At 33.2% G+C, this 20,625-nt stretch overlaps 2 protein-coding genes and 1 pseudogene across 8 annotated transcripts; all 3 read left to right on the top strand.

Moving 5' to 3' along the window:
- The first annotated feature begins 1,304 nt into the window (after positions 1-1,304).
- On the top strand, positions 1,305-5,210 carry LOC111285741 (glucan endo-1,3-beta-glucosidase). The gene is made up of 5 exons (XM_022875330.2): positions 1,305-1,628; positions 2,115-2,992; positions 3,603-4,187; positions 4,487-4,775; positions 4,920-5,210. The coding sequence occupies exons 2-5, from the start codon at positions 2,552-2,554 to the stop codon at positions 4,943-4,945; spliced, it is 1,341 nt and encodes a 446-aa protein (XP_022731065.1). The 5' UTR covers positions 1,305-1,628; positions 2,115-2,551; the 3' UTR covers positions 4,946-5,210.
- Positions 5,211-7,342: 2,132 nt separating this feature from the next.
- LOC111284802 (DNAse I-like superfamily protein) lies at positions 7,343-14,963 on the top strand. Of its 2 annotated transcripts, XR_016342958.1 has the most exons (16): positions 7,343-7,526; positions 7,617-7,995; positions 8,284-8,447; positions 9,313-9,378; positions 9,589-9,641; positions 10,358-10,439; positions 10,587-10,633; positions 11,131-11,212; positions 11,972-12,064; positions 12,163-12,195; positions 12,273-12,361; positions 12,447-13,584; positions 13,688-13,773; positions 13,905-14,043; positions 14,284-14,368; positions 14,696-14,749. XR_016342958.1 is itself a non-coding variant. In XM_022873761.2 (15 exons), exons 1-15 carry the CDS (start codon positions 7,437-7,439, stop codon positions 14,750-14,752), a joined length of 2,544 nt encoding a protein of 847 aa, XP_022729496.2. In that variant the 5' UTR covers positions 7,345-7,436; the 3' UTR covers positions 14,753-14,963. The 2 variants fall into 2 exon arrangements, 1 of the variants encoding a protein (XP_022729496.2); XM_022873761.2 differs by lacking the exon at positions 13,905-14,043 and having other exon boundaries at positions 7,345-7,526; positions 14,696-14,963.
- Positions 14,964-17,650: 2,687 nt separating this feature from the next.
- Positions 17,651-19,980, top strand: LOC111284803 (3-ketoacyl-CoA synthase 11 pseudogene; annotated as a pseudogene). Of its 5 annotated transcripts, none has more exons than XR_016342963.1 (3): positions 17,692-17,721; positions 17,920-17,996; positions 18,586-19,980. The product of XR_016342963.1 is annotated as a 3-ketoacyl-CoA synthase 11 pseudogene, transcript variant X5 (transcript). The 5 variants fall into 5 exon arrangements; XR_016342962.1 differs by having other exon boundaries at positions 17,719-17,775; positions 18,590-19,980; XR_016342961.1 differs by lacking the exon at positions 17,692-17,721 and adding an exon at positions 17,726-17,775.
- Positions 19,981-20,625: the final 645 nt, after the last annotated feature.

Genomic DNA, 20,625 nt, shown 5'->3' with positions numbered 1-20,625 from the left:
TGGATTGATCTTGATCGTTCAATGTCAGCTTTAGGAAAATCTGACGGTATAGGACCCGTGCGTTCGTTACAAAATTAAACGATGTTATTTATTCTTTAAAAAAAGTGCTACTTTATGATAATGTTTTAAGAAAGAGTGTATATTTTTTTAGGATAGTCAGAATTTCTCAATGTTTACAATTTAATAAGTAGAAATTAAGCATTGAACTTTAATATAGTAGGAAGTTTATTTGGTTTTATAAATTCAAAGCTATGATTCATCTAAGCTTTTTTCTCGTTCCAATTAATTTAATTTTTTTTAAATAAGTTAATTAAATCAATTATGCATTATACCAGAGTTACAGATTAATGTAAAATATTATTAAATTTAAATTTAATTAATTCATATAATTATCATTAAAAATAACATTTAAAAATGATATAAAATCAATTTAAGCAAATTTATGTGAATTTCAACGCCAATCTTACCCTTTAATCATTGTATCCAATTCCGTACAACCTCAACATTGAATTATTATTATTTTTACACTTAAACTTGATTTCAATCACATTGATCAATTTAATCTAAAATTAATTTAATATAATGTTTATAACATATTATTTTTAAATATAAATTATATCTTAAGTAGACATAAATATAATATTTTATTAAATTAATTTTTTGAATTAAAATATTAATTAATAATTTTATTAATATAATATAGTTAAATAACTAATAAAATAAATCATGTGACAAAGGAAGATTTTTCTTTATGAATCTATTTTTAATATACGTAGTGCCTTTTTCTTTATGCCCATCCTGAGCTTGGAAAATTAGTCAAAAATTGAGGAACTCCCAGCTGCTCCGGTCCAAAACAAACAAATATTTTCCCTTTAAAATAAGTTTAGGATTTCATCATATTAATTATTTAAATTAAAATAAAACAGAAAAAGAGGATTTGATTCGATTCGATTGTATTTGTTTCTTTTCTAAATTGTCGACAAAAAAAAAAGGGCAGTAGACAATTATTTTATTTATGAAAAATTATTTGATATGTTAATAACGAAAATTTTTTATTTTTAAAATGGTGACATATATTTTATATTTTAATTATATTTATAAAATTGAAATATTTTATTATCAATATATTTAAAATTTTTTATTTATTCATAGTTAAAATAAAAAAGGGACGGCAGTCTGACATTCTTCAGTAACACTGACAATGTCACTACCCATCATTTGCCTTTTTCTTTTACTTGATTCCCGCTGCTACCACTGGGACCAATGTTTCTTCGCTCTAAAAATTGGTTTAATAATTATATTTATTTGTTTTGTCATTTCAAATCAACCAACGCATAAACTCCTAACACAACACGACACATGTAACTGCACCATCAATTATTTTTGTTCTTATGAATGTCCAAGAGAAGAGAACGCGTAATCAGACAACTTCTCTCTCTCCCATTTCGTCTGTCATTTCATTTACTCGTGAAAACTTAAAAGTTTTCTCTTTCCTCTTTAGCAAAGAAAACCCAATTTTTCTGTCTCATCCACTTCCTCTCCCTTGGAACAGGCAGGCTATGAGATTCAAGCATGGGTGATATCATTTTCTGCAACACAGATTTATACTAACTCAGGAGTTGCTGCATGTAAGTTAGTGCTCTGCTCCAAATTTCACCTATACAACATTATTTCTTTCCCTTTCATTATAGAAAATTAGATTCAGTCCATAACAATGAATGGTGTATTTGATTTTAATGGAATTTTATGAGTTAATCATTTGATTACTGTGAATTAGTTTTGGCTTTGTTATTTCTTCAATTTCCTGCTTTCCTTTTTTCTTTGTCTATTTGCCTATCAGACTTTACTCTTTTGTTTTAGCTATGTAATCTTAAGCTTTTTACTTCCTTTCTTTTGTTATTGACTTTAGTAAATAGTTGATATAGTAGTGGTAGTAGTAGTAGCACTGCTTGATTGCTTCAATAAAATATCTGGCTACTTGCGTATGTTATTGAATCTGTTGTTTTAAAATAATATTAATGTTTGATAATCTCATTTGCTGATTTAGTTTTACATCTACCTTGATTGGAATATCTGCATATGGGTCATAACAAGTCCGGGTCTTTTCTCAACAGGTTGGAACTGGGGCCTTGAAGTTTAGAGACCCAAAGTTGAGTCAGATCAAATTCGGGTTTAGCCAAAAACTGTTCTGCAATTTTATTTCATGATGAAAACAGAATTCCTTAAGAAATAATTTGAATAACTTCAATTTATTCAATTTAACTGCGATTCTTGCTTTGCGCTAGAAGTGCTTTACTTCAAAATATCTTAAGAATCTGGCTTTTCTTATTAACTAGTCTTCCTGTCTGGAAAATTCTTTCTTCAGAATCTAGCTTTTCTTTACATGTAGTCTTCCTAGCTATATAGTTGTCAAAATATTGAGTAACCAATTTCTCATCCCTTATTTACCATTTTAACTACCTACAACCGCCTCTTTTACAATCATCTTTCATTAGGTAGTTTAAAACTCGATAAAAATCAAATAGGAAAAGTTACAATACCTTTCATAGCCATGACTGCCATCTTCGTCCTCCTTGGCGTATTCCTCTACCTCTTCACGACTGCCAATGGCCTCGGAGTGAACTATGGCATGGCTGCAGACAACCTTCCGCCTCCCTCTGTGGTTGCTAACTTCATTAAAACCCAAAGTATTTTTGACAGTGTCAAATTGTTTGACACTAATCCTGATGTCCTTAGAGCTTTTGCAAACACTGGAATTTCAGTTACGGTCACAGTTGGCAATGGAGATATTCCTGCTCTTACGAATACCGTTGCGGCAAGGAGATGGGTTGCTCAACACATAAGCCCATTTTATCCTCAGACAAAGATCAAATATATCTGTGTTGGTAGTGAAGTCTTATTCTCAAACAATACTGATTGGATTAACAACCTTGTGCCAGCAATGAGGAGTCTTCATTATGCTTTGGTTAAAGCTGGAATTCAAGATATCAAGGTTAGATGAATTTTGAAATAGTTGGTATCTTCTTTGTGCTCTTTTTCTTCTTATTATTGTTCTCTCCTTTGACTATGAAAACTAGTTTAAAGTTGTAGTGATTTTTTGAACATAATAATAACCATGTTGTGCTTCTTGTATCTTTTAACATTGCAAAGCAAAGATTCTGTGTCATTCTTCATGCTAAAACGATACATTTTTCAAAATTCAAAAAAAAAAAAAAAGATTGGGTTAAGATGAAAACAATGAATATTCTTTACTCATATATTTTTCTGTTCTTTACTTATATGATACAGCAACAAAAATTCCTTTCTTGCCTTGAGCCAGTTTTCCATTGCTCTAACTAGAGAAAACAAAAATGTTTTTTGTACATTCGTGTTCAAACAGATGATCACAGATCTCATCATCAAATTGCCATTACAAATTATCGTCTTTACTGGATTTTTTAAAATTTATGTCATACCGTTCAATGCTGATATATTACTTCTCATTTTAAAAGTTTAAGGGAGTAACTAGTTTTACATGAAATAAAATCCAATGACATCAGCAATTTTGTTATCATCATCATATGCTATTCTAACTTCTTTTTTTTTTTTTTTGTTTTGAGTAGGTCACGAGCTCTCATGCACTTAATATATTCCGGCGTGAAACTCTACCAAGTTTAATGCGTTTCATGGTTGGCTATGACCTAAGCTTCTTTGCACCCATACTCCAATTTCATCATCGGACCAAATCACCTTTCATGATCAACCCGTATCCCTATTTTAGCCCTAACTTATCGAGAAGATTGAATTACGCACTTTTCAAGCCAAACCGTGGAGTCTATGACAAATATACCAGAAAAACATACACCAATATGTTTGATGCTCTCATGGACTCAACTTATTCAGCCATGAAAGCCCTTGGCTATGGGGATGTGGATATTGTCATTGGTGAGACTGGTTGGCCCTCACAAGGTGATGCCAGCAGCCCTTTTGCCAGCATGGAAAATGCAATTTCTTACAATGGAAACGTGGTTAAGGAAATTATTTCGGGCAAAGGAACACCTTTGATGCCAAACCGCAGGTTTGAGACATACATGTTTGCATTGTTTAATGAGAATCAAAAACCAGGTCCACTTGCTGAGAAGTACTGGGGATTGTTTAAACCTGACTTGACCCCTGTTTACGATGTTGGGCTTCTACGCAGTGGACAGGTACGTCTGTTTTTAACTGACATTTTTTGTCCATTCAATAGGTTAGAGGATACAGGCAAACATTTGCTTTGATTGCTTCCCCCCTTCTACCTCGCACATCTAAAATCTGAAAAGAAGAAATGATTCAATCTTATTGATACAACTATCGAGAGAGTATTTGTTAATTTAGTCTCAACTGAAAGTTAAATATACCTTCATATAACTTTCTCCCAGTCTCAATAATTGATTTAATTTCTAATAAGCTTGTAGAAAATGTTAATTTAAATGGTTGTATTGATTTTATATTCTTGATATATTAGTTGGTGCCTGCTCCAACAAATCCATCCCCAGCGACTCCAGCACCATCAGGCAAGAATTTCTGTGTTCCCAAAATTGATGTTAGCTATGCTCAGCTGCAATCAAACCTGGATTACGCATGTGGCCAAGGCATAGATTGTACACCAATTCAGCCTGGTGGAATATGCTATGAACCCAACACTGTCCGGTCTCATGCCGCATTTGCTATGAATTCTTACTATCGAACCAAAGGTCAGAGCTATTTCAGCTGCGATTTTGCTGGCACTGGTCAAATCACCAGTGCTGATCCAAGTAAGTAAAATATGTTATCTGAGACTTATGATCGTAGATGAATATTGAAAATTATGCATTTGCATACTTAAATCTATATATAAAATTGTTAAAAACAATAACTATATAGAGTTTTAACATTCTTCGTGTTGTGTTTATGTGTAGGTTATGGCAACTGCCATTACATCTAAAAAGTTGAAAGAGAAGGATGAGCTTCTTAAGATGGTTGTTGGCGAAGCTTGACTATTTATCATGAGAATGTTGCTGAAGTTCATTTGATATGGTTAATCCGACTCTTCCATTCATTGATGATTCTATTACCTCTGCTGCATCAAATGTGAACAAATGTGAACAAATGTGAACATGGTTGTCAATAACAAAATTAACTACTGCATTCTTTCATGAGGATATTTGGAAATTTTGAAATAGAATTGTGAGCTCTCTTACATAGATTTATGAACTACTTATAGATGATAATTCAAATATAAACCTTACCCTCTCTGTCTTATTTAACATTTTCAAACAAGGGTAAATTCGGGAACTCCCTTTTTCTAGCCTTTAAAATGGTTAAAATATTAAAAAAGCTGTTTAATTATTTTATTTTTATAAAATAAATTCATATGCTTTTATTGTATTGAAATAAGATTTTATTTTTTGATTTGTATCAAAGGAAGTCATTTTCTTTTAAGAAAATATTGATTTATTTAAAGTATTTATTTAAGTTTAAATTAAAAGTTAAGAATTTATTTGAATATAAATTAAAAATTAAAGATTTATTTGAGTATAATAAAATAATAAGAGTTTACCGAAGTAAAGTTGAAAATTTAGGTTTTTTTTTTTGGTTATTTTAACCTTTAAAATATTAGAGTTGAGACATAAATTAAGGCGTTTTGTCTTCTTGGACAAAATACTTAATTAGATTTGTAAGTTATGTTTCGTGCATAAAATGATAAATAGGATAGAAAAATAATTATTTTATATTATATTTAATTTATATTTAAAGAAATGATAAAATTATAAAGAAGATTAATTATTTTTTTTGTATAAAATGATTTAATTTTCTTAAAGTGAAAATGATTATTTTTAATGTATGAGATTGAATTTATATATTCTATTATACGTTTAACAATTATATCAAGAATTTAAATTATATAATTTTAAATAAATAATTTTGATAAATAAATAAATTATTTTATTTTAATTTTTACATACATCAAATTCAAAATAAAATAATATTATTTTATCTAATCTTATTTATAATATCATTTAATCATATTTTATCTTAATTTATTATTTAATCTAATTTTATTTATAATATTATCTTATTCTATCTCATCTTAATTTTATGTTTCAATCATATTTATATCGTTGGATTTTGGCGCTGTGAAAACAAAAGTTAAAAATAAAACAAAAAGAGAAAAAAAGATTATGTGGAAAAGGGTAGTTACCTTAACTATAAAACGAACTTTTTGGTTTTTCAAAATATTTTCAAAATAAAAGTAATTAACAAAATTGGTGTAACTTGGTTCTTTATTAATTCACCGATTAAGATGGTGTTACTTGACACCAAATTTAATTAATTATATTGTTAATAATTAGAATATACTCATTCACTCTGTTGTTTTTAAAAACAATATTTAAAAAAAAAGAGAAATTATTTTTAAAATAAAAGAGTTATTTTTGATAAAAATAAAAGGTGGTAGTTTTTTTTCAAAGTGTGTAGCTTTTTTAAATAAAAGTGTGTTTTTGTTAAATTAGTGAAATAAAGTGCATATCATTTAATGTTATTTTTACATTGAGTTTTTGTCATTTTTTTAATTAAATTGATATTATTTCACTCATCATATCAAATTCAATCAAGAGCTTTATATATAGTAGAGATATAGATAGAATTAGAATCAAGTACAACACCCACTAGTATGATTTTTTTTCTTTAAGATAAGTTTTATAAATAATTTTCTTTATAAGTTATGAATAGTTTTTTTTTTAAGGTTTGTTAAAATTATTAAAAGATAAAAATATCTCTAATTACATATTTATTATTAATATTTTAGTCTAAGTTGGATATCAATTTAGTCAACCGTGTTATAATAAAAATTTGATATACTAACTCATATTACATACATATTCATTAAATTTTTAAAAATTATGAATTTAAAAAGATTTAAAAAGCATAATGTCGTGAATTAAATATATAAAAATTAAGGGTTAAGAATAAATTAAAAATTAAAAAAATAATGATTTGTAAAATAAGAAATCTATTTTTTCAAGATAATACTATTTTTTTTAAAGGAAAAAGAGTGAGTTTTTTTTTTTTTTTTTTTTTTCTAAATGGTTAGTCATTTATTTAAAATAAAAAGACTTGTATATCCTTTAAATTTATATTTTTATTCGGCTTTTTTGTCAATTTATCGGTGATATAATATTATAGAAGATTAGTAGTATATAGACAGATTTCTTAGAAATTTCAATTTAAAGGCACATATTATAAACAATTGAATATTAATTTAAATAATATTAAAGTTAGGGGTTGAATAAAATTTAGTTATGTAATATTAATCTTTAAATTAATTAGAGTAGAGTGGGATCGGTGGTAAGGTATACACGGTGAACCCTCAGGTATCTAATTTTTACATCGTTACAAAAGACCTTAAGTCCACTTAACTGGAACTTTTTCACTCGATGTGGCGTTCTTCTTCTTCTCGCCGTCTCAAGCTCCTCGACGCCAACGCTACCGTTGACACCGCCGTCATGTCCTCTTTCCACCGTCCTGTACCACCTTCATCACTTCGCAAAACATATTGCTCTGGATATTATATATTCAACTATATGCACTAACATTTAATTTTCTAACTTTAACAGCGTCGAGATGTTCGCAACCAATGGGGCAGAGGCTTCTCCGACCGAGCCGATTGCGGTGGAAGACGCCAGATAGCCACAGGAGACTCGCACTTTGACTCTGTACGAGAAACGAACTCCGGCTTCCGTGGAGGAAGTTTCTCCAATCAAACCTCCTTTCAGCCTCAGCAATTCCGCTATAACCCTAGGCCTCCGTCTTCTTATAACCAAAGCCAGCAGCAGTTTCGCCAACCACCTACGTCTCATCCGTACAACCGTTATCAACAGCCACGTCAACCGTTTGATCAAAATCAAGCTGCTCGGCCCTTCCGGCCTCGCAATACCAAGCCCTGGGATTATCGGGAATGGGAGTACGCAGAAATTCCACCGCCTCGGCATTCTGGTATCATCACTCATTTTAATCTCTCTGTTTTTTTTATTGCTTTTGTTACTTAAAAAAAGAAAATTACAATTTAAAATTTTAACTTTTTGAAAGGCAAATTCTTGATTTTATCAAAGTGTATTTTTTTCTTTTATAATTTTCTTTTTCCTTGTATCAAAAATTTGAGAAACCAAAAGAAAATAGCAGAAAGTAAGTGGTAAAAGTAGAAACCAAATTAAGGGGTAGTCCATTTAGTTTTAGTTGGTTTAACTTTAATGAAGTTTGTTAATGTGTATATATCATTTGCAGAGAGATTTATTGTCCTTTCGTATAATATATTGGCGGATTACCTTGCTAGTACCCATCGGAATCTTTACTTTCATATACCTTACCATATGATGCATTGGGAATGGAGAAAGAGGAATTTAATGTTTGAGCTCGGACTATGGTCAGCAGATATTATGTGCTTTCAGGTTATTTGTTATTACCCTATTGTAATCCGCAACCGAATGAAGTTTCATACATGCAAACAAAATATGGAAGCTCTGTAATTTGATTATTTTTATCTTGAAAATGATTGATAAGTAGAAGCTTCTGGTACCTATAATCAGTTTAATGTATAGGTAGTACTTTCAGAGTTTTAGTTGTTAGCACCTCACTTAAAGTTTTTTTTTTTTTTTTTGGGACTGTTTTTGTATATCTGCTTCAGTTTACTTTCTGCATACTTCCACCATTGATAAATTTTTGAACCTTTTTGAGAATAGATGGGTTGTAAATAGGTGTGGTCACTAGTGACCCAAGGACTGTAGCTGCTACTATTCTTATAGTAAAAGCAATCGTGGTAGGACATGTGTGCTTGGGTTTATATTCATTATACTTTGGCAGGGATTTCCTCCCCCCCCCCCCCCCCCCCCTCCCTTTTTTTTTGGTTTTGGGAGGGGTGTTCGAGCTGTCTCCCATACCATAAACCCAACAGCCTCCATTCTGAGGTTTGCACTTAAGATCACCATGTTAAAATCTTGTGTTTTTTCAGCAACTTGCCAGGATCTTAGATCAGTTTTTTATTATTCATCTTGAAATGAATCCCACACTGTTAATAGTGTCATCACATGCCATTAGGCTATTGTTCTCCTCCCTTCTTTGGATTGAGATAAGCCTATTCAAATTGGGCACTTCCTCAGGTGATGTATTCAAGGTTTCTACATGAGTGCTGATTTATTGGCTGAAAATGCATATTTATTTTTAAGTGAGAATTTTGTGTCTGTTTTGATTGGTGGTTGACTGTGTGTATTATCTTTTAATCTTGAAATGATATGTTTCCTTTTACTATGAGTTCAGGAGGTCGATAAATTTCATGACTTGGAGGAGCAATTGAAGTCCAGGGGATATAGCGGCATTTGGAAGGTTTGTTGTCAAATGATTTTGAGGGACAAAATTATATCCTTACTTTGAATACCCTTTTCCATGTGTATTTGGCACAAAGCCATGCATCCATGTCTGAAGCTGTTTCCATTATTAGTATGTGTATCAGATTTTGAGAAGCCATATTATAGAATTATATTTGATGCTTTGCTCTGGAAAATAGATTCTGACTTTTGTTGGGCCATTTCACAGATGCGAACTGGCAATGCGATTGATGGCTGTGCTATCTTTTGGCGAACATCAGGGTACTTATACCTTCACCTTTTATTAGTCTATAATGGCCAGCAGTGAGGTCTAATTTACTGACTGGTGAATTGATACTTTCTTTATTTGCTGCACGAGTCTTATCAATTATCTCGATTATCATCTTAAGCAGGAGGCTAGCTGTCCACTTTACTGTTGCAACAGTTATATATTTTCTCATTTTAAGCTTCACGCTACAGATACTTCTTTAGTGTGCCTTTTGTTTTTTCTCCCTAGTAATAGGTCATAGATTCAGGTTAAACAGTATTCATAAATTTATCTACCACTATTACAAAACAAGTGGCTACATTAGCAAAACTTCATCAAGGATGTTTATTGTAGCAAAAGTCCCCTAACGGTAAGGTATTTTAATGCATCACATTTCCATTTATTAACACAGTCAACATTCCTTTCAATTGTCTATTTGCAAGGAAGGATATTGATGTACTCGCATAGTTTTTATTACGACCCCTTGCTATATGCCAAGTTACCGGTCAAGTGTATAATTGCCCGATTGGTGTTGATAAGCTGCCTGGATCTTTCATGGCTTTTTGCAAATTTCAAGATTTTGATAGCTTCTTCTTCTTCTTTTTCTTTCTACATTTCTTTATTTTCAGAGTATGAAATAACTCCTTGTTGGTGCTATCAGATAAGACCCCTAATCACATATTTATTTGGCACTGTTGCATAATGATTCATTTGATGATCTTCTTATTAGGTTCAAGTTGCTTCATGAAGAATATATAGAGTTCAACAAGCATGAACTTCGGCATAATGTTGCCCAGATATGTGTGCTTGAGGTATGCTACACATTTTTAGTTCAACCTCGAATGGAACTGTGAATTTTAATATGGTTTTCGTGGTTGGGTTTCATCCTTTCTTTCTTTTCCATGACATGGTTATATGCCCATGCCTTGACTTCTATTTGTTTACTCTTTCCCTAACAGTTGTTGAGCCAAAGTACCCCTGAAAATACTGCAGCTCCACTAAAAAGGTAATAAGTTTTATGGTTTAGAATTGTTTAATACATATTTCTCAAAACGTATTTAAAATAACCTGTAATTGTTTCATATTTATACTTGAGATGAAATTTTCTTGTAAAGTTATATCTTGAAACAAGTATTTATATTCAACAATAATATGCCCTGAGTCCCCAAGGGGAAACCTCCGAGGCTAAGAATTTGAAACTCCAACTTAGAGGTCTCGGGTTCTTGGGAAGAGAAGGGTGAAATGTATGAGTTGGCTATTGTGTAGCATGAGATCATATGTACCCCCCAAAAAATGATATCACGTACTCAAACAAAGAGTTAAATCCAGTCATTGCCTATCATTTTTCATCTAGTACCTGTGTTTTCTCATTATGATACTTAATGTTAAGTAACATAGAATTTGGTCTTTTGCTTGTGTATGCAATATATGCTTTTCTGTTATAAAAACATTGAATTTTCTTATCATTTCAATTCTTAAAAAAAGATTAACATTTATTTGCAGCTCTGCAAATTCAAATAAAGTTGTCATTTGTAACATTCACGTGCTATATAATCCTAGAAGAGGAGAAATTAAGCTTGGCCAGGTATTCACTTTTCTGGAGCTGGTTATCATGTTCTTTTTTCCACCTTTTCTGAATGCTTTTTTCTTGTCACCTCCTTGTTGGAGGCCTTCATTCCTGATTAAACCAACTTCACTACAAGGATCAGTCTTTCTGCTTATTTGCCAGATTTTCAAGATTGATCGCAGTGCATTTTGTAAAACCTGAGGTTAATCTGCCAAGTCAAATTCTTTCTCTCCATGCCTGTTCAAATTTGACATGAGTAGTTCTGCCTTGTGTGCATGTAGACTAAGTTGCTTTTTCTGAACCTTATCTTGCTTCTTGATACTGTATACTTCTGATACCTTTGCCAATTTGGCATAGAAACCCTAAATATAATGCTAATAGAACCAAATTTGGATAACCTAGAGGTCATAAATTTTGAGTAATCTTCAGCGTTGTTTGTTCTATGTTTACCTCGACACACCCAGACATGCAAATATTTCTTCCCTTCCCAACCTTACCTGCCCCTGCATGCACATGCCCTTTCTTCTTTCACATTGCCACGTTGGCCTCAATATATTTTATGTCTGCATGCTATGCTGCTTTGACTCTTTATTTTTCCAAATGGGCCTGTGTCAAACTCATATCTGACATGTCAAAATGGACATGGGTATGATGCTCCAAAAACAAGTTTAGGAAAAGGTGAAAACATCCACGTTCAACATTTCTACCCAACTCTGAGCAACAGTTTATGATTGTAATAGTCATTCTAACCTTCATGCCTCTGTTTCCTTCAAACAGGTTAGGAGGCTCCTAGAAAGAGCTCATGCTGTTTCAAAGAGTTGGGATGATGCTCCAGTTGTTCTTTGTGGGGATTTTAATTGTACTCCCAAGGTTATCACTTCTTTTACAACTTAAGCGTTAGTTAAGCATTATCCACATGGTTTATGTCTGTTCATATTTGTCTTTTAAAACTTTTATTTTTGTAACAGAGTCCATTGTACAACTTTATCTCAGAGCAGAAGGTAAATAAATTATTTTTTCTCTCTTTATTTCCATGATGGATGATCTAGTAAGATTGTAATTATATTGTTTGGGGCAGTTGGATTTGTCAGGAGTGGGCAGAGATAAGGTATCAGGACAAACTTCTGCTGAAATTCCTCCACCAAGGTCATATAATCCTAATTCAGGGTAAGGTCTGTACTAGTGTCTTCTTGTTACACTTGAATGACTTTTGGGTATACTGTGATTATTGAAGATGAAAAGCTTGCAACAGGGCTGAGTCTGGTGATATTTCAGTACGAGTTCCTCCACCAGTAGATATCAAGGAAATTGGTATGGATAAGAATGATTCTCCCTCTGATACACAGAAACAAAATAACCTAGATGGAAATATGAAAGATGCTTCTATAAACTTGTCTCAGTCTAGTGAGACAACACAGGATTTGGCAGATGTGTCCTGCAACAATTTGCAAACAGGAGGCAATGACAGTGCACAATGTGATGAGGTGACCACAGAAACTCAGCATAATGCAGTTGATGTTACGAAAGGTGAAACTGGATCACAATTCTCTATTCCAGTTCATAACTTCAAGAAAAGTTCAAGATGTTGTCACAGTAAAGGAAAATTTCCTATAGATCAGATGGATGATGACATGCAAAGATTTGCTCCTGCCAATACTTCCGGTCCTAAAAATGTGTGCTCTAACGCGACTGAGATGGAGCATATAGAAACAGATGTCACCATCCATTCTAATAAAGGCACAGGATTTGATGACACCGTTATGGATGATCATTCTAACAGGGTCAGAACCAATTGTGAGTTCTTGAATACCTGCAAGTCAGAGGTTTCTTCAACTGGGCAATTATGCCAGACCCACTCTCTTGATTCAGTTGAAGTTCTTCCTTCTGGGATCTCAAGCAGTCAGTCATCACAGTCAGTTGCTAATAATGACAGGATTGGGCCTTCAATTCCTTCTCAAGTTGACTTCTCAGGTCTATCTACTGTCATTGATATTGAAGTAGAAGAAAAAATGGATAATTTGTCTCTTGAAGGGCTTAGCAAAACTATGGTAGAAGGTGGAAGCATTGTTGAAGACAATAAGGCATTCGTTACTGCATTATATGGTAATGACGATGTCTATCCAACGGACTCTAGTCAATCAGTAACGTCAGATTGGGATCATTCTTCCAAGGAATTTTTCAGTTCCCAGAACTCTCAGTTTCCATTTTCAAGCGACAAAGTTCTAGATGATTTATCACCTTCCTTGGATTCTGAAGGTGCTGAACTTGAGCAGGCTGCTTATGATCCATCAGTATGGAGCCCAATGGAAATAGCAACTGCTACTGGCAATGAGGACTGCAATTTCCTGGAGCACCCGCTGCAGCTTAAAAGTACATATACAGAAGTTAAGGTGGATCATTGTGGAGCTTTTCAGTCTTTTCAGTGATTAGATATCTGCAAGCATAATGACTATAAATGAATTAAAATTTGGAGTTTTTTCCCCAACTTTGCAGGATCATCCAGGTACAAGAGACTCCGATGGAGAACCTCTTGTGACTAGTTACAACAGGCGTTTTTTGGGCACAGTTGATTACATATGGTAAGTACATCTAATGTTATACTTGTGATGTGGATATATTTGAGAGTCATCACAAAGATGTAGACTAATAAAGTTGCAGCATTCTTATGTTCTTCCTTGTAAAACTATGGACGCATTTGACTTGGATCTAGTGTCTGAAAAGTCATCGCCCTTTCATTTTGGTACATACAAAGAAGTTTAAGGGGAATGGAAATTCTAACCTCAGACCCTACCCACTTCCTAAGGAGGGGTAACAGCAAGCATGGTTCCCCCATCCTCCTCCCCCTAAGGGTATAGTATGAAATTTAGATATGCTATCCAAGGAATATGTTTTGTTTTCATTGTTCTGCATTCATTAATATTAATGAAGATTTTAATATGAGCCCTTATCTTACTTTTTTCAGAGTTTAATCTAGTCAATTGAAATAAACCACTAGCTTTTGTACTTTCATTTAAAAAATACAGGTTATAAAATAGTGTTGATATGCGGATTAGAATTAATTATATCTTTTACACTGATCTGACTTTCAGGCGTTCTGAAGGTCTCCAGACTGTAAGGGTGCTTGCTCCAATTCCGAGACATGCTATGCAATGGACGCCAGGATTCCCAACAAAGGTATGATAGTGAAACTAGTTTATACGGAAGCTCTATTTCTCTACTAATATGATTATATATCATACAATGCTTTTGGGAAATGATAATACTAAAATAAATAAGGATTGATACTGACTTTAATTAGAAATAAAAGAAAACCGAAGATTTGGATTCAAATTTGATTGATTATTTTTTATGTTAAAATGTAAGATATCTATTACATGTCCCAACTTTTGTAGCAATTTTGAATTTCTGTGTTTTTAATCTAGCGGGTGTATTTCAGTGTAGATTTTACTAGATTGTACTTTATATAATAAATATTTTTTTTTTTTTGGTCTGGTTTTTCAGAAATGGGGTAGTGATCATATTGCATTGGCATCAGAATTGGCATTCACAAAAGACTAGATCAATTACGACCCTAAAAGTTAAGTGTAGCAAGGGTTTTTTCTATTTGCGGTTTGTAATACTAGCTCTCTCAAGATTCAGTTTTTGCCTCATCTTTCTCTCTTATCCTTGTACTATTATTTGTGTATTATATAATTTGTTTATTTATTACAATTGGATAGATTAATTTCATCAATAGGCAATTTTAAATGAGAAAAAGTATTACCAGATCCTCCTAGTTGTAGTTTTTTCCTTCATAATATTCCTTAATGTAACTTGGTGGTATACTCGTCGGCGTAAATATAGGTTTTTCCTCGACTCCATCTGTTTACAATAGTTGGATTAGTTTCAGCAGCTCACAGGCTTGGGGCTGGCAGATTTGGTTCATTTCTTTGTACCTTTGCTCGTCACAGATAGGGGTGTAAACGAGCCGAGCCAAGTCAAATAGTGAGAAGCTCAAGCTCGAGCTCGACTCACAACTCGGGGCTCAATACTCGATTCGAGCTCGATCGAGTTTTATTTTTCAAGCTCGAGCTCGATTCGTGATCGAATTCGAGCTACTCGAGCTCGTTCGATTAAGCTCGATTAATATGTAAAAATAAGTTCGATTCGTATATTCGACAAGAGTTCGATTATTCATGTTCGAATTTGAACTCGAACTCGGACTCGAAATATTTTATTAATTAAAATAATAAAAATATATTTAAATATAAAAGTTCGATTAGGCTCGCGAGCTACTCGAGTCAGATATAAGAATACTCGAATTTGACTCAATCGATAAGTCGAGTTACTCGAGCTCGAGCTCGACTCGACAATAATCGAACCGAATTTGAGTTTTTTTCGAATTGAACCCGAATAACTTGTGAGTATTAATGTATCAGTTACGGTCCTTAGTCACAGCATGCATATTCTTTTCTTGTCGATAATGACAATGTTGAGGCTCTGCTGTCGCACTTGAGCCTTCAAGCTTTCTCCATATTGTTTATCTGCGTCATAATTATGTAAGTGGGATCCTTTTTATCCCGTTTCTAGCCAGGGTGAGGGCAGATGGTTTCTCTTCCAACAACTTGTCCTGCTAAATCTGTTTATAAACGTGATGCATAATGCATTCACTTACCTTGGCTGGGTCCTGGCACGCTGGTTGGGCACTTGAAACTTGAAAGAGCTATGCTCTCTGAGTTTTAGCAGTAAAAATCCAGAGTGGTTTGTTTGGTTTGCACGTGACTCGCTGAAAATGAAGCATCGACACTTCCACTTACGCAAGGTGGACCAGATTTATTTACCTTCGCGTTTTGTTTTTCCCTCTTTTACCTGCGCCATTAGATTAGAGCGAGGAGCTGACAACAACTCGCTTTACATCTCATTTCACCGACATCTTCCTATTTTTTCATTTTTTTTTTCTGTTGCTACATTCTCCCCTTCTCTCCCTTTTTTCTTCCCCAATGATTATTAGATACTCGTATGATACACATATAAGCCATACTTTTCTTATATATATATATATATATATATATGATTATGGATTACACTTGGGTCATCATAATTATGACCTTTGTAGCGTGTAGATAAGAAAACATGATAGGAAAAATAGAATGTAAAAGGTGAGTGATTAAATATATTAGTATTATTTTTTTCTTAAAAATTAAAATAGTAAAATCATAAAAGGGTACCATCTAATTTTTCTTTTATTATATTTTGGTTTGATAATTTAATTTTCCTACTTTAGAAAAATAAAAGTATGATGCATTAATATTATCTTATATATTTAATGCAAGTTTGGTAGACTGAAAGAAAGACACATAGAATCAAACGGTACGTAATTACAATCAAATGTAGAACAAGTAAACAGTGTGTTGTCCTGTCCAGGCTTGTGGGACAAAAAATTTTCAGACAAAACGAGGTAGATATTGAGTGTCTTGTTCTTTTGCTTTCGGTAGTGGTCCACCGTTATCGTGCCTTGTTTTTGGGCCTTTGAGTTGTTCAACTGTTTTCGTCTTTTTTTTTTTTTATTCTCCTTGCTAATTTTTAAAATTTTTAATGTTTAACTCATGTTCTATTGATCTTATCACGATTTCTAAAATTCTTATAAAATTTATTTAGTTAAACTATATCATATTATACTAAATTACAAAAAATATAAAATTTTTATTGGATACTTCAACAAAAGCTGATGCCATAATCCAATGGCTTCCTCTATTATTAAAAATTTAAATAAAATTACGTATTATACCAATCATTATATGATTTATTAATAAAATATTAAAAATTTAACTACACACTTAAAATTCAAATACTGGCAACCTTCAAACCATCCATTGCAATTCATCCTTTGGGTATAAAGGTGAAGAGAGGGAGGGAAGTAGCATATTTTTTAATTCGAAATAAATATAACTTAATCTTAAGTTAATGATAATAAATTACAACTGTTGCACATGCATTGCATTGCATTGCATGTGCTCTTAAGTTAAATTTATACGTTTAAAGTTATAAGAATAAAGTGAAAATTTCTGCTCTAAATAATTGATTAACAGAGCAAAAACATTAAATATGCATTCTATTTTTAAAACAATCTATTCAAGTAATTCAAAGAACCTTAATTCTAATTTTTAAAATAAAAAGGAAAAAAAATTTACAAAAAAAAAAGAAGAAGAAATTACCTCTCAACGTAGTGATCAATTATAAAAGACCAAAAAGGAACATCTTTTATTCTGAAAGAGAATTAAAATTCAAAGAATTCTCTCTAAAAATCTAAATTATTTTTACCTTAAACAAACATTAAAATAATCAAATCATGAACACATGAGCTTTTACCCTTTAGTACAGGCCACAAGTTCCTGTCGAGTCCAAATAAGAAAACTGCCAAGTTTCAAACTCTAAGTGGACCTAAATAAAGCAAGCTTTTAGCTAAGCCTCTCTTCTGTCTCATTGATTTCTAAACTCCAAAAGCATAAAAGGAGGTCTCTTTCTCTCATACTATTTCATATTCTAAGGTCAGTTTCTTCATCTGGATTTCCCACATTTCCTCTCTTTCTAATGCTTGAAAGGTCTCTCCATTTACTTATTTTTGTTTCCCTTTTGGATCTCATCTAGATTCCCAAAATCAGCATTTTTGTATATGCGTAGCTGCTAAAAAGTTTGGTTTTTTAGTTTCTTTCTGATGGATGAACTTTCCTTTTTCACTTTTGCAGGGATTCACAAGCTACTAAGAGCTGCATTGTCTGATTTTAGTGCCTCAAAGGACCTTTCTTGACAGTCTGAAATTTCGGTAAACCACTTACAATTTATTATAATTCCCTCTTGCTCCTGAAAATCCTTGGAAATCTTCATCCAAACTCAACTACTTGGCCTTTTGTTTGACTTCTGCTTCATCATTATAAATTCCTCACAAGTGCATTCTCCTTCTCTTCACTACTGTTTCATCTAAACTTCGTACTTTTCTGTAAATTATTGTCCATTTGTTTTAAACAGACAACCCATCTTGTCAAATCCCCACCAGAAAGGAACAAAAAAAAAAAAAAAAGATGTCTGAATCCTATCCAAGCACACCCTTGATTCCAAAATCAACTTCTTACAAGCTTCCTGATTTCAAGCAATCTGTGAAACTGAAATACGTTAAGCTTGGCTACCATTATCTTATAACTCATGGAATGTACATATTTTTAACCCCTCTTGCTGTAGTCATTGCTGCACAACTCTCCACATTCTCCCTTCAAGATCTCCATGATCTTTGGGACCATCTTCGTTTTAATCTAATTTCTGTGATACTATGTTCAGCCCTTCTCGTTTTCTTTTCAACCCTTTATTTCCTTACTCGTCCTCGTCCTGTTTTCCTTGTTGATTTTTCATGCTACAAGCCAGATGATGCTAGGAAATGCACCAGGCAGATTTTCATGGAAAGGTCTCGTTTGACTGGTACTTTCACTGAGGAAAACCTTGAGTTTCAAAGAAAAATTCTTGAGAGGTCTGGTCTTGGGGAATCAACCTATCTCCCTGAAGCTGTTTTAAGAGTTCCTCCTAATCCATGCATGGCAGAGGCAAGGAAAGAGGCAGAGACTGTTATGTTTGGTGCACTTGATCAGCTTTTTGAGAAAACATGTTTGAAACCAAAAGATATTGGAATTTTGATTGTCAATTGTAGCTTGTTTAATCCTACACCATCTTTATCTGCAATGGTAATTAATCATTACAATCTTAGAGGGAATATAATTAGTTATAATCTAGGTGGGATGGGTTGTAGTGCTGGTTTGATATCCATTGATCTTGCCAAAGATCTTCTTCTAGCACATCCAAACTCCTATGCTTTGGTCATTAGCATGGAAAACATTACATTAAATTGGTATTTTGGGAATGAAAGGTCCATGCTTGTTTCCAATTGCCTGTTCCGGATGGGAGGGGCTGCAATTTTACTTTCCAATAAGAGGTCTGATGGATGGCGGTCCAAGTATAGATTGGTCCAGACTGTTCGAACCCACAAAGGTGCGGATGATAAATGCTTCACTTGTGTTACACAAAAAGAGGATTCTACTGGGAGGATTGGAGTTTCTTTATCAAAGGATCTGATGGCAGTTGCTGGGGATGCTTTGAAGACCAATATCACGACCCTTGGTCCTCTTGTTCTGCCAATGTCTGAGCAGTTACTCTTCTTTGCCACATTAGTTGCAAGGAAACTTTTCAAGATGAAGGTGAAGCCGTACATCCCAGACTTCAAATTAGCTTTTGAACATTTCTGCATTCATGCTGGTGGGAGAGCTGTACTGGATGAGTTGGAGAAGAACTTGCAACTCTCAGATTGGCATATGGAACCATCAAGAATGACATTATACCGATTTGGAAACACTTCAAGCAGCTCTCTCTGGTATGAATTGGCTTATACAGAAGCCAAAGGGAGGGTTAGGAAAGGAGACAGAACATGGCAAATAGCATTCGGTTCAGGGTTCAAGTGCAACAGTGCAGTTTGGAAGGCTCTGCGGACCATAAATCCAGCCAAGGAGAAAAACCCATGGATGGATGAGATCCACCAATTCCCAGTTGATGTTCCAAAGGTTTCAGCTATCTAGAATCCTTTACCATTTTCTTTTTCCTGCACTAGATTAGTGATTGATCTCCAGGTGATGAACTCTACTTGTCTCTGTTGTTTTATTGCAATTTGTTTCTTTAGGGAGAGACTGGTTGGTGTTGACTGGGATTAGAATTTTGTGTAACTTGTTTATTTGTTGAAAGATAGTTGCAATTAGGCCGTTTTTGCTCAATCTGCGTATGCCTCCAGTCTACATGTATCTTGCTTATGCTCTATCAAATCTCATTTTTGAGATTTGATCTGATCATGTTCTATTGCAGATTAATTTGGCTAACTTTTCATGTAGGGCAAATTAACCAGTTCCGAAGTGAATATAATTTCTACCAGATGATTAATACTCTTTCAGAAATTAAAATGTTCCCTGGATCCTCCAAGCAATTTATACAGAAATAGGTGACATCTGTGTGATATATGTAGTAATCTCAACAAAGTATCCCAAATGTTTAGCCTTTGTTCATGAACTAATTTCCAATACTAACAAGGTTTTAATCACAACCAGCAAACAGCTGGTCTCCTGGAAAAGAAAAGGGAAAAAAGTGAAGAAAAATTGGAAAACCCGAAATTGAATAAAACACTTCCAAATACAATCTATCCTTAGAAATCAACCTAGCAATCCTGTGGTTACTGGTAACAAACAGGAAAAAATATAATCAATTATCAACCAATCAGCAAATATACGCCAAAACCTATTTTTCCAAGCTTTTTCAGTTAATGATCAAGAGAGACTTATAGTTTTTAATAGTTGGAGAACTTGTTGATAAGAGTGTTGTGAATTTGAGGGATGACACCGCCATCAATTATGGTTCCATTGATTAAG

The sequence above is a fragment of the Durio zibethinus genome, chromosome 6 (genome assembly GCF_047325235.1).
Source record: "Durio zibethinus cultivar Kanyao isolate XHJ-2024 chromosome 6, ASM4732523v1, whole genome shotgun sequence".
Lineage (NCBI taxonomy): Eukaryota > Viridiplantae > Streptophyta > Magnoliopsida > Malvales > Malvaceae > Durio > Durio zibethinus.
This window is presented reverse-complemented; position numbering and strand designations above follow the sequence as displayed.

Bases quoted from the DNA above. Each gene is read 5' to 3' on its own strand.
- LOC111285741 (XM_022875330.2), top strand. From the start codon at position 2,552: ATGACTGCCATCTTCGTCCTCCTTGGCGTATTCCTCTACCTCTTCACG. The intron at 4,188-4,486 runs GTACGTCTGTTT...TTGATATATTAG, and splicing joins GGCTTCTACGCAGTGGACAG to TTGGTGCCTGCTCCAACAAA. The intron at 4,776-4,919 runs GTAAGTAAAATA...GTTTATGTGTAG, and splicing joins AATCACCAGTGCTGATCCAA to GTTATGGCAACTGCCATTAC.
- LOC111284802 (XM_022873761.2), top strand. From the start codon at position 7,437: ATGTGGCGTTCTTCTTCTTCTCGCCGTCTCAAGCTCCTCGACGCCAAC. The intron at 12,196-12,272 runs GTAAATAAATTA...TGTTTGGGGCAG, and splicing joins ACTTTATCTCAGAGCAGAAG to TTGGATTTGTCAGGAGTGGG. The intron at 13,585-13,687 runs GTGGATCATTGT...CCAACTTTGCAG, and splicing joins GTACATATACAGAAGTTAAG to GATCATCCAGGTACAAGAGA.